Genomic DNA, 13,436 nt, shown 5'->3' on the forward strand with positions numbered 1-13,436 from the left:
TCCCCGTTCAGATGGTGAGTCATAAGGTCACGGTACTGATGATAGCGCCTTCTGCACATGGTGGTGTTCAGATTTGGGGTATGCTCTGACTGTTGGAATGGCGCCCCGTGCTACTAGCTCCCTCCCCTTTCAGATGTGACCTCAGCCTAGAGAGGCATTGTAGGCAACAAATGGGTTTTCTGGATGATGTGTTTGGAGCATAAAACTTAGAAAAATGGCCAGAGAACTTCTCTGTCCCTCTAGTCTTTGGGCCCAGGGACAAGGGGCTGTGTTAGAGCCACTCTGTTCTGAGAACTCGGGGGAAGACCTGTGTCTGCTGTTGTGCTCTAGGAAGCTCCACCTCCTGAGCCTAGGGGCGATGCCCCTGTTTTCCCAATCGCTTTCTGTACCCACCAGAGCTTGAAGAGGCCTCCATAAAAGCTCAGGGCTTCCCTTTCCCACCTGGGCGCAGGTGACGGTGACATTAAAAGCAAAAGGGAGCTGGGCGTGGTGGCCCATGCCTGTAATCCCAGAGGCTCAGGAGGCTGAGGCAGGAGGATTGCAAGTTCGAAGCCAGCCTCAGCAATGATGAAGTGCTAAGCAACTCAGTGAGACCCTATCTCTAAATGAAATACAAAATAGGGCTGGAGATGTGGCTCAGTGGTTGAGTGCCCCTGAGTTCAATCCCCTGTCCCCCCCACCAAAAAAAAAAGGCAAAAGGGAGACTTTGCAGCATCATCCCTGCAACAAAAGTCCCAATTCATGCTTCGAAGCTGGTATTTTGGGAAGCCGGGTCTTGTAAGACCACATGGAGCAAACAGGGCACTTCATCCTGTCAGGCCTGGAGCAAATAGGCCTGACACTTTGGCAGCTTCTGGCCACAAAGATTCCTCTGACCAAGACGGACCCAGACTCTGCCACCATATGATGTCCATAATTCTCCTTGGTCTCCCATAACCAGGGCTCCTGACAATTTCCCAAATCACCACCATCTCTTGGTTTCAGCTTGCACAATGTTTTCTTTGGGGTTGGGGTGAGGGGAGGACAGATACCAACAGAAAACCCTTAATAACTGCCTTGGCAGAATTCAGCCTTGTCCCTGGGTCCTGGGTCCTCTTGTCCTCATTTGTATGCTCAGTTAGATTCTTTTGTTCAAATTCCAATAGCCACAGGCCTCTTCCAGCTCCCAGGGGTCCTGCAAGATTAGCAGCCATGCCATGGGAAGCATTTGGACTCAAACAATCTGGAAAATACTTGAGAAGTCAGCGGGCCAAGATGACCGTGGGGCAATGCCACCATGTTCTCGGCCCACCAAGGAAATGAAGCTGTGGACTCTAGCCGGGTGGCGCTTGGATTATTTGCAATATGGGGAGAAAGCATTACTTTCATTTGATTTTTGAGCCGAATGTGGTTAAAACCAGGTTGTAGGGAGAGTAGTCGGCAATTGTTTTTATGTATGGGATGTGAGATGAAGTGACCCCATGCTCTAAGGAAAATGAAACGCACAGAGAGTCATCAAAGTGTGCAGTTAGCATCTGAGGACAACCATGTAGGCCACCGTCCTAATATGATAGACAAGGAATGCGAGGTCCTAACCTGAGTCAGCACAGCTAGGCTGCAGCTTGGGACCCTTGAGTGTTCACCAAGAATTCCACCACTGGGTGCCGGATGAGGCTCACAGCCAACCACGTGACCTTGGACAAGTCACTGGACTCGGGGCCTCTGGTTCCTTATCTGTCAGCTGAGGCCATGGGACTGCATGATCTTGGAGCGGCCTTCCAGAAACAACATTCCAGGGTGCTCTGTTCGACTTCCAGCGATAGAGCAGCCTGGCCTCCCAGACTGCAGGCGCTGTTACCTCCCATGGTCTGGGTAGAAGTCTTTTTTTTTCTCTTTTTTTTTGGGGGGGTGGGGGGGTGGGGGAGGGGGGACACAGTGGGAGAAATGTGCCAGAATGGAGGACTCTAGTGTTTCCTGGTTTCTCAGCTGATAGTTCCTTTGACCTGGGTAAGAATGGGAAGAGATGGTTTCCTTCCCCCATGGCTCTTCCCTGACCCCATCAGCAGCCCTGTTCTCAGCCTCTGACCTAAGAGGCAGTGCAGGACGGAGGTTATAGGCAGGTCCAGAGCTGGATGGTGTGTGTCCCAGCGGGACTCTGCAGCCTGCTGGCTGCAAGACCTCTGCTGCTCCCCTGGCCTCTCCTTCCTCCCAGTTTCCACAACGGGAAGCCAGGAGATCAAGGCCCCTGCCTCGGGGTGGTTTCGAGGACTGAATGTGCATGTGTGGAAAGCGATCCAGAGCCAGGATGCAGGAAGGAAGGGTTGGACAGGTGCCAGATGTCAGCATCTTGGCTGTCACGTGATCTGTCCGGCACACAGAGAGTGCCTCCCATTGATGACCCCGGTCAAGGACTGAGTTTCAGTCTGAATAACACCCATACAATACCCAACAGCCTTCAGTCTTCCTGTGAAACGGGACCACCCTGAACCTGCCAGAGGGGGGGAAAAAAAAGTTTTCCCAATTAAAATGATTTCTGTGTAACCACCATCAGGCGCACAACTGGCCAAGACTCCATTCCACCAGGGGCAGATTGTCATGTGGAATCACGTCACCTTATGGTCACTTCCCTCTTGACAGCCACTCTTTCCCCCATCGAAACTCCCTGTGGAAGAGGAAAAGTAAACTTGGAGCCAGTCTCTGTCTCTTCAGGTTGATGCTAGGCTTAGTCCACCCCCACCCCCGCCACTCCCAGCTCTCTGTCTTTCTCTGCTGGTATCTGGGACAGAAGGCAGAGCCAGCTCTGCACACCCAAAGCACATGAGTGAAGCTGGCCAGGCTGGGTCTCTGCTTCCTCTCTCTGCCTGGAAACCCAAAGCACCAGTTTGTAGAGCAAGGAGGGACTCTGCCCCACCTCTGATTTCAATTAGGGACGCATGCATCCTGTAAAGTTCTGCCTGACCAAATGGATTGGGTGGCCAGGCCTGGTGATCTTCACAGGGTTGCGGAAGACCATCTTCCAGAGGTCAAACAGGGAAAGTGAAGCCCCATATGCTTCAGAGTGAAGAGGATGGGGCTTAAGAGCCAGAGCGTGCACTTCCCAACTTTTAAGTGCCCTGTAACAAATGCTTTCCATCCAGCAGGTACTGCATGTGCCTGAACAGAGTGTCACCCCCAAGTATCACAACCCTCTCCCTTCCTCAAAAGGGGAACATTACCTTTTTTTCCCTTAATAAGAATCGGAACCGTGGTTGCCTTTTGGATAAGAGTCTGGAAAGGGGCCAGTGGGAACTTTCTGGAGTCGTGGACATGTTCCGTACTTACATGGGGGTGTGTGTGTGGGGGGGGGGTTAATGGGTGATCTCATTTGTCAAAGTTCATCAAACTGCACTTAAAATCTTTGCAATAGAGGGAATCTAAATTTTATTTCAGTTGAAAGTGTTCGGAAAAGGAATAGTCAACTACTTATAATATTTAATTATGTAGTTGTGCACTCAAAATCGTAGAAGAGTAGCATTCATAATAATCTGGCCATTTTCTCACATCTTACAAATACTTTTATTCAAATGTGCATCCTTTGAGAGCACTGTTGCTAGGCCACTTTTTTAAGACAAGTTTTCCAGCATATATCATCTTTGATCTTACTTATTTGAAATGCAGAATTTTTTGAGTTCATGTCTGAAGTTTCATTGCCACGCACAAATATTCATTTACCCCACAGTGGTGGTTTTTCTCATTTGTCCTATAAGCAAATATTCATGATTTTTACCCCAGTAACAACATGTGTATTGCTTTCTAAAATGAACTTTAAAATATTTATCATAACTTTAAACAATCGGATCCATGAGATAATCATCAAAAATGCATTAAACTTCAGTGCCTCCTTTTCATTAGTTCCTCTAGTAACTTCTAAAATCATCCCAAACTAGTGTTAAGATTGAGTCCTGAGATTCCTGGCTGATATATATTCCCCAAATTTTGCATTTCAAATAAGATAATTGAAAGAATCCCAAGTTGTGAGCACTTTTAAAGGACAAGAGGGTCCCAAAGGACGAGACATTTTCAAAGGCAACGTTCATTTTTCTCATCGTTAATCTTGAGGAAATAAAACTTCATTTTGTTTATTTTCAGACATGTATAGTAAATTTTGGAATGTGTTCAGACCAGAGATAAAGCGGAGATTAATTAAGCGAAGTTTGGTGGTCTCGTTTTATAGTGCATTATTAAAAGATGATCATTCTTACGTTGGAAGTTTCTTTATGTAAAAACTTTAAACCCTGCGCCCTAGCACAAATGGGAAGTTGAAACATTCTTGAGAAAGTTCAAACACACTATATTTTATTCGCAGGCATCAAAGATAGGAAAGTTTAAACAGATGATTCTAGTTAGCAAGGGGATTGTAAACACAGTCCTAAATTATGGATTACTAATTACTAACATTCTGGTCTGGCCTAACAGCCTGTTCAGTCTTTAGCTATCACCAGGGTATAGGGAGATGGATAAAGAAGACCTTGTACAACGGTTCCTCCAGGTGGATGTCAAAAGGCGCTGTTCTTCAAGAACTCCACCTGAAAGGCTGCACACCACTGTTTGGATGTGTTTTGTTTTTTGGAGTGCTGTTGCTCAGCACCATTGCCATGGCTGTCAGAAATAAAATCAGATGACTCACCAAGAGCTCACCGAATGTCGAAGTCCCTGTCTGGCTCAGTGCAGTGTCTGTCCAGCTTTTTTTTTTAATCAGAACTCTGATTTTAAGTGGCATCATATGTGGCTGCTACTCTAGTTGGAGCAGAGAGATAGGGCCCAGAGCAGCGTTAGTACACTTTCTCCCTCCCAAGAAGGGCTCCTCCTAACACCCTGAGGGCTCTAGGAAGACTTCTAGCAGAGGACTATCTTCTGGCCAAGGTCCTCTTACAGATCTTAAGGTCTCAGAGGACCCCAGTTCTAGACCTGGGCTCTTGACTGTATGTGTGTTGGCAAGTGACTCAAGTTTCTTTTTCCTCATCTACTCTAATATCAGTGCCTAACAGAATTGTTGCAAGGATGTTTGTAAATGTACTTTGGAAATCATGAAGCATAAAAAGTTTATTGTGTTCCAAGTCTTATTGTTTCCTAGTCGCATCTCGTTCACATGTTGTGTGCTATCTCCTCTCGATGATTTAGGGACGTAAGATCCACATTTTCTAATATTTGGCCCTATTGATGCTTCAGCTTCTGCCCTAAAGCCTTTTCAGCCAGAGCCGAGTGGAGTGGTGTGCACCTGCATTCCCAGGGTGAGCACCTTCCAGCTAGGCAGGAGGCTGAGGCAGAGGATCGCTCGAACCCAGGAGCTCCAGGCCAATCTGGGCAATACATATCTTTAAAATAAAAGGCTTTTTAGCCATTCCTGTCCACTAGAGAATGAACAAGGAGGAAAAAAAAAAAACTCAATTGGTACTTTCTTCATGACAAGGGACTCCAGGAACATGGCCTGTGGTTGGGATCAGCCATACTGACAAGCCTCTTTCCATTTTCAGGTTGGCCAAGAGAAAGGAAACTGCTCTTTCCAGAAAAACCCAACCCCCTGCATCATCCCTCAAGAACAAGAAAATATCTTCCACACAATATTTGCTTTTTTCACAAAGTCTGGAAGAAAAGTCTTGGTAAGGATTTGCCCAATGGCTGGGGGTAACATGGGTGGTCCTCCTCAGAAGGCAAGACTGAGATTAGAGGCCAGTTTTCTCTTTAGTATTTGTTATTTCCCAAGTCTGCTTCTCATCAATCGACTTATAAAATCACAAGCCTGAGGTTTCAATCCTAATGTTGAATTTATATTCCAAATTCCATTGCCTGGCAAAGGGAGAACCTTTTCAACCTCCAAGCACAAAGTAAAATGTTTCCCCAACTAGTTTGAATCTAAACAAGAGTAATTATTCTTGTGCAACCACTTAGGAAAACCACACACACACACACACACACACACACACACACACACACACACAATTACCCAGCTATATATTGCCATTCCTGGGTCTATCCCCAAGGGAAATAAGTACATGCATCTTCTGAACAATTAGGACAAGACTGTTAATAGCAATTTTATAATAACCAAAGCAGAGAAGAATTCAGTTAAGTATCAATAGGAGAATGAGTAAACAGTTGTGGTATATCCATGCCCTGGAATATCACACACCAATGAAATATATGAAACTACTTCAGCACATAACAGCATAAGTAAATCTCACAGTAATGCTACTGAATGAAAAAAGCCAAAGACAAAAGGACCAATGTATTAGACCAATGTATATACACAAAGTTCAGGAATAGAAAAAAAATAAGCTGGATGCAGTGGTGCATGCCTGTAATCCCAGCTACTTGAAAGACTAGGGCAGGAGGATCACAGGCCAGCCTGGGCAACTTGAGTGGAACCCGATCTCAAAAAGGTCTGAGGATGTAGCTCAGTGGTAAAGCATCCCTGGGTTCAGTCCCCCGTACCATAAAGGAAGGAGGGAAGGCCAGCAGACAGGCCTGCCTATCAGTGGCAGTGGGAGTCGGGGCAGTGAGCTCCTCTGGAGGAGTACCAGGGGGATGGGGGTGTGAAGGCATCCCTTAGCTGACAGAAATGTTCTACATTGTGTTCAGGGTGGTGATTCTCTAGGTATGAAAATATGTGAAAATGTATCAAGATACACACTTGAGATTTGTTCTATTTACTGCATTTTTAAAGAGTGAAGGTGGTAGAGATGGAACCGAAATGCTTTCTCAGTTCCCCCTCTCCCTATATATTTAGTCTTTTGATAGGGATTGAATCCAGGGACTCACATGTGTTAGGCACGTGCTGCACACAGCCCCAATCCTGGTTATGTTTCTTTCGCTCTTCATTTCATCCTGGGCACATCTCACATTTATCATTTCCTTCCTCACTCTCTTCCACAGTGGAGAAGTGCAACTATTGGTCACCTGAAAGGTTTGGATTGTTTCACAAAGTGAGGATGGTACTTTTATTTTTCATTTTCTTTTCTTTTTTTTTTTTTTTTTTTTTGATACCAGGGATTGAACTCAGGGACATTCAGCCGCTGAGCCACATCCCTAGCTCTATTATGTATTTTATTCAGAGACAGAGTCTCATTGAATTGCTTAGCGCTTTGCTGTTGCTGAGGCTGGCTTTGAACTCATTATCCTCCGGAGCTTGAAATTACAAGCATGTGCCACTACCTGGTACTTCTATTTTTAAAAGCCCTTAGAATCCTTAGATGTAGTGATAAAGCACCAAGTGTTCTCGATAGACACAACTCTGTATCAAACTATAAATTTCACCTGCAACTGAAGCATGATCCTTCAATACAAAAGAGAAAATGAAGTTGACCCTTATTTTCATGTGTTTTTATTTCTTTTTGTTTAAATTTATTTTTATTTCTTTTTACATAATTTTTGTGTTTTCTTGAGCAAGAGTCACATAACTTTGGAATCCCTCTAATTTCCCCTACCTAAAAATTTGCCACACACACACACCAGCTACTACACAGGCAGAAATTACATAATGTAGGAAATATGCCTGTGTTCCAAACTATCAATACTATCAGAATATGTAAAAGAGAAATTTATTTCTCTTTTAAAAAAATATTCTCTTTGTGAAATCCAACTTTTTGGTAGGATTAACTTTGGACATGCTTTTTTCCCTACTCGCTTGACTCTTGAATCCTGCTCTGTTGCCTGTCAGACTGGAATCCCTCGAATGCCCTCTGGTGGTGACAAAGAGTAATTGCCTTTTGTATCATCGTTACTGTCATCTTCATCCTTATCATTATTATTTTTTGTTTGTTTGTAGTACTGGGCCCTGCACATGCTAGGCAATCGATTTATCACTGCGCTACACCCTCAGCCCTGAATCTTCTGTTTGATTTCCTCTGCCTGGAATTGACTTAGTCACCACAACAGAAGCCCTAGAGCTTGCTGCTCTATAAATGGTTGTGGCTTTGACTTTGCTTTTACATCATTTGACAGTGCTCTGATTTGTTTTCTTCTCAGGATTGTGAAAAGCCAGGAATTTCTTGCCTAACAATGCACTGTAACCTTAGCGCTCTCACCAAAGAGGAAAGTCGCACTCTAGACATTTACATGCTGCTGAACACAGAAATATTAAAGAAGGTGAGTCCTAAGGACCTGCACTCGTGGGCTTCATTGAAAAGCATTTGAATTTGTTTCCTCATGACACTCTGGCTGCTCCTTTTAAAACTTGTTTTGGCATGTGCCATCAGTAATTCTCCAGATGGTGCAAGGGGAAAATATCAGATGTTCACTACTCAAAGTGTATTGTAAGGGCAATAGCTTTATCGGGGAGTTTGTTAGAATCATAACTGGGAGCTGTGATGCATGTCTATAATCCCAGCAACTCCGGAGGCTGAGTCAGGAAGATCGAAGGTTCAAGGCCTAGCCTGGGCACCTTGGTAGCAAGACCCTGTCTCAAAAGAAGAAATAAAAGGGGTTGGGATGTGGCTCAGTGGTAGAGCACCCCTGGGTTCCACCCCCAATACCTCCCCCAAGACTTACTGAATCAGCATCGTGACTTTAACAAGCCTCCCAAGTATTTTGTTCCCCATTCTTTAGTTTACATCAGAATCACCTGGAAAAAATTTCTAATTCCTTGTGGGTAGAGTCTGAGGTTTTGCAAGTCATACAGGGTCCCAGGTGATGCCAGTACCGCTGGTCTGGCGAACATGTTTTTTGATCAAGGGTTGGCAAACCTTTTCTGTAAAGGGCTTGTGGGAGCTATTTTAGGCTTTACAGGCCATATAGTCTCTTGCAACTGCTCGAATCTGCTGTCACATTGCAAAAGCAGCCACAGACAATACTCAAATGAATGGACATAACTGTATTCTAATAAAACTTTATTTACAAAAACAGGCAGAGGATCAAATTTGACCCATGAGATGTAGTTTGCTGACTACTTGTTTCAGAGAAATCCAATTTTTTCTTTTTTTTCTTTTTTTCTTTTTTTTTTTGCAGGGCAGGGGGATATATATCTATCTATATATCAGTGCATTGGTGGTCCTTGTTTCAGAGAAATCTAAATTATTTTTGAGAGTGGGGGGTCATATCTATATCTATATCTTTATATCAGTGAATTGGTGGCCCTTGAAGAATTATATAAATTTACTCTGATTTGTTTTAATGTAAGTGCTGCCGATTATGAGAAATCCCTTCCAACAAGAAGCTCTAAAAATAATTCCATATGAAGATAAAACAAAATATGCATGTTCGCCGCAAAGATTCTATTTATTTTCCTTTGGGCAGACTAAATGTGTTTAGTGTGATAAGCCAATCAGCGGGTAAATGAATATCCTTACAGTAGTCCTTCTGTGGTCATTTTTAAATTAAACACAGCAATAACATGCTGACCTGCAAAGACAGGCAAAGGGGAATGTTTTCTCCCTACGTTTACTTTTGCAGGCTCCACAAGCCCACGGAGAGCTGGGTAAGATTCTGGCTTGCTCAGGATGAAAACTGGTTTGGGGGAAGTTGGACTCGCACACAGTGCTTCCATGGTGAAACCTTTATAAAGGACAGCGTTAGGGATGAACCAGGGATGAACTAGAACTCCACTAGCGTCCTCGGCTTCCGCAACATCATCTGGAAGCCCCATGTCACAGGTGTCCCTTCCTGGCATGGGTCCCCAGCTGAGGTTGGAGGGCCTGTGATTCTGTAGACTTACCTGTTCTGTCCATCTTCTGGACGGATGACATTGCTGACAGTTGAATTTCCCATGTCACTCTTGCCACTGTCCACCAAGTTCTGTTCGTGGCCCTGATGGCAAGAAACCACCATGATGCTTCCGCACCCTCGTACCATATGGCTGTCACTTGCCCATCAGTCATGTGTGCAGCTCTGCAGGCGGGGTCTTCTGCAGCTCTCTCTTCGTGACCTCTGATGATCCTTGGCCAAGGAACATGTCTCACGGACTGCTGTCCCCATGTCATTCAGGCCAGGGGAGCCCCAGAAAAGAGAGCTGAGAACGTGGGCCCATGGAGGTTTATTCTCTAAGTGCCCTTTCAGCAGAGATTCCAGGTGCAGAGGAGAGCCTAGAATGCAGTGACCTGGAAGGCAGATGGAGCCCTGGATGCCCCTGGAGCTTGAAATGCAAAGTGTGGGTCCCCCTGACGCCAGGTCCCACAGGGAGCTGAGCCAGATGTTTCAGGGACCATCACAGCCTCCCTAAGGACAGGGAAAAGCTCCAGCCTTGTGGTTTTGCCTGGGCCTAGAGTTGTGTTTATTTTCCTTTTGACCTTGAGGTCTGGCCCTAGACAAGGGAATTTGAGGTTTTATTGTTTTGACCTTAAGTTTTTATTTGAAATGTAGGGTCTGATTTTTTTAAAGCTTCAGGGGATTCAGATTTCTTTGAAAATCTTCTTTCAGTTCTTGAGGCTTCCTTCACTGTCTCTGTAACCACCAGGGGCCTGTTCTCTGCCAGGCTCCTCATCGGCTTGGCCTTTGACTTGGCCAAACATCATCATTATTATCATAATTAATACCTGAAGTGATAATGATGATCCATGGTTGCAAATACAGTCTGCCCTATACCTAAAACCACATATTTATAAAACTATTAAATTGCTAAAAGATTACTTGCATGTAAAATTATTTGTCACTTAAAGTAGTTCACTGGAGCAAATCCTCTGAACAACTAGCTTCCCAGAAGCATTAAAATATGTTTGGGTACCTGTAATCCCAGTCTCTTAGGAGAAGGATTACAAACTCAAGGCCCACCTGGGCAACTTAGCATGACCTTGCCTCAAAATAAAATAAAAAAGCTGAGGCTGTAACTCAGAGGTCAAATGATTCTGAATTCAATCTCCAGTATTTTATGTATCCATATGTGTGTGTGTGTGTGTGTGTGTGTGTGTGTGTGTGCGCGGCGCGCACGTACATACGCCCACACACTTTTTTTTTTTAATTGCAGGAGAGTTTGTAAAATGGTTGTATTTGATCAGTTTATACTATGTGCATGTATAGAAATATCACCCTGGACCCCATTGCTATACACAATTAATACATGTCTATAAAAAATTAGAAATATGTCTCATGTTTTAAAAAAGAACAATTATTTAAAGTACACAAACTAAGATCCTTTGTGGTTTCTTTGGCAGAGATGAGAAAAGAGACCTTGTGGAACTAGGCTAGAGGAAGAGTCCTCCACTCTCCTGTTTCTCTGTAGGTTTAGCCAGAAGTGAGTCAAAGCTGGCATCTGAGAGCCTCTGACTCGTCCAATCCTTTGTTGCTGTCACAAAATACCTGAGATTGGGTAATTTATGAAGAGTAAAAGCCTATTTATAGTTCTGGAGACTGGGAAGTCCAAGAGCAAGGTGTTGGCATCTGCTTGTCATCTGGCGAGGGCCTTCTTGCTGCATCATAACCTGGCACAAAGGGTATCACATGGCAAGACAGAGCAAGTGGGCAAGCTCAGGTCTCTTCTTACAAAGCCACTAATGCTATCTTGGAGACCCCACCCTCATGACCTTATCTAATCCTAATTATCTCCCAAAGTCTTACCTCCAAATATCTCTAATATGTGACTTTGGGAATTAAGTTTCCAACACAGGAATTCTGGGGGGACATCCCCAAACCATTGCAGCCTCCAGAGTGACAGGCAAGCTGAATAAATATGGTGGACATGTCAATGAGCATCTTGCTGGCAGAGCACAGGCCACCCCAGTGGGGGGGGGGGCAAATACCCTAGTTCTGTGCCTTTCATTTCCACAATGGCAACCAGTTACCTCTTGGCTCCACAGTCAATGCAGCACCATTTGTACCACTAACCCCAAGATCCTGGACCTTTCCTCGGCCATGTTGCCTCTTCTTGATGTTTTCCAAATTCGCTCTCTATCCCTGCTTTGGAGCCAAAATTTTCTGGTTGTCTGGATTGATGGCTTTGAATCTGAGCCCATGAAAGGCTTCTGTTTCTGCTAGCAGGTAATTCCCGAGTCTCAGATGTGCCCCTGCCCCTGGTTCCCTTTCTAGTAGGCCTAATTTATAAGCTAAATGTGTCTCCCTTCTGAATCTCTCCATCAGAGGCTCCTCTTTTTAATGTATAATGGCTTTGTCCCCAAAACGGCTTCATTTAAGGGCAAGCAAAGAGTTAAAAGAAACTCCTATAAAGAAGCGCTTGAGGGCTGTGGTCAGGGCAGGAAGATTCTATAAAATAGGAATCAGATGGCTTCAGTGGAATGCCAGGCATGGGCTTGCTGCGCACAAACGGCTTCATTTATCCTCAGCTCTTTGCGAATCCATCAGTATCAACATCCAAATATCTGGGTCTTACCACTTGGAAACCACAGCACACAAGTTTGCCTGTGTTGATTACTGGCAAACACTGTCATTTTTCTGCATCTACCACCATCCGGAAAAAAAAAAAAAATTCTCAAGAGAAACTTTGGAAGTATACATTTATGTGGATTCCCAGGATGGGGAAGTTTTTAGTTCAGTGAAAAAAAAAAAAAATCTTGTCTGGTCTACAAGGAATCTTGGAATTTCAGTTCTGCCCAGTCCCTCTCAAGGAAAAATCATTTGTCCTTGTCATTGGAAAATCTTACGGTGAGCTGTTGTTTCCTCCACAGGACAGTTCATCTGTCATCCAGTTCATGGCTCGAGCCAAGGTGAAGGTGGATCCCGCCCTAAGGGTGGTGGAAGTAGCTAATGGGAACCCAGAAGAGATGACGGTGAGTGTACCACGTCCCCGGTGATAGCCCTCCTCAGAGGGCCAGGGGAGCTGGGTGATTGGAGACCCGGAGCTGGAATGAGAAGGAGAAGAAAGTCTCTGAGCCAAGGTGTCGGGTTAGTGGTAGACCCAGGACCGTGCCTGCCTTGGCCTCCAGGCTCCCGTGCAGAGCTATGGCTTGTTCTTGTTACACTAGCATGTTCTTTAGGATGCCATGGTTATGTGAAAGTTTCCTGCTATGATTGGCCAAAGGAAATATAGTCTGGACGTGCCCTTGGTGGGGCCTGGATTTCTACCCAGAAGCCAGGACTATTTTTGTGTGTCTTAGACATTTCCCCCAAATCTCATCTGCCTTCCCAATCACATTGCCCCATGGATAAACACTGTCTTAAAAACAAGCTATTTGGTTAACTTGAAGAGGTCACATCCACGTTGCCAAGACCTGGAACCTGCCTGCCTTGGCCTCCAGGCTCCCGTGCAGAGCTATGGCTTGTTCTTGTTACACTAGCATGTTCTTTAGGATGCCATGGTTATGTGAAAGTTTCCTGCTATGATTGGCCAAAGGAAATATAGTCTGGACGTGCCCTTGGTGGGGCCTGGATTTCTACCCAGAAGCCAGGACTATTTTTGTGTGTCTTAGACATTTCCCCCAAATCTCATCTGCCTTCCCAATCACATTGCCCCATGGATAAACACTGTCTTAAAAACAAGCTATTTGGTTAACTTGAAGAGGTCACATCCACGTTGCCAAGACCTGGAACCTTCTCTT

General features: G+C 44.8%; 1 protein-coding gene across 1 annotated transcript in view; it reads left to right on the forward strand.

Annotated features, from left to right (window-relative positions):
* Itga9 (integrin subunit alpha 9) overlaps positions 1-13,436 on the forward strand; it is a 307,948-nt gene that overhangs the window by 264,934 nt on the left and 29,578 nt on the right. The window contains exons 24-26 of the mRNA XM_026406057.2: positions 5,493-5,618; positions 7,984-8,103; positions 12,567-12,668. Of these exons, the coding sequence (XP_026261842.1) occupies positions 5,493-5,618; positions 7,984-8,103; positions 12,567-12,668 (348 nt within the window). The remainder of the gene's footprint in view (positions 1-5,492; positions 5,619-7,983; positions 8,104-12,566; positions 12,669-13,436) is intronic.

Source organism: Urocitellus parryii, chromosome 3 (assembly GCF_045843805.1).
Source record: "Urocitellus parryii isolate mUroPar1 chromosome 3, mUroPar1.hap1, whole genome shotgun sequence".
Taxonomy (NCBI): Eukaryota; Metazoa; Chordata; class Mammalia; order Rodentia; family Sciuridae; genus Urocitellus; species Urocitellus parryii.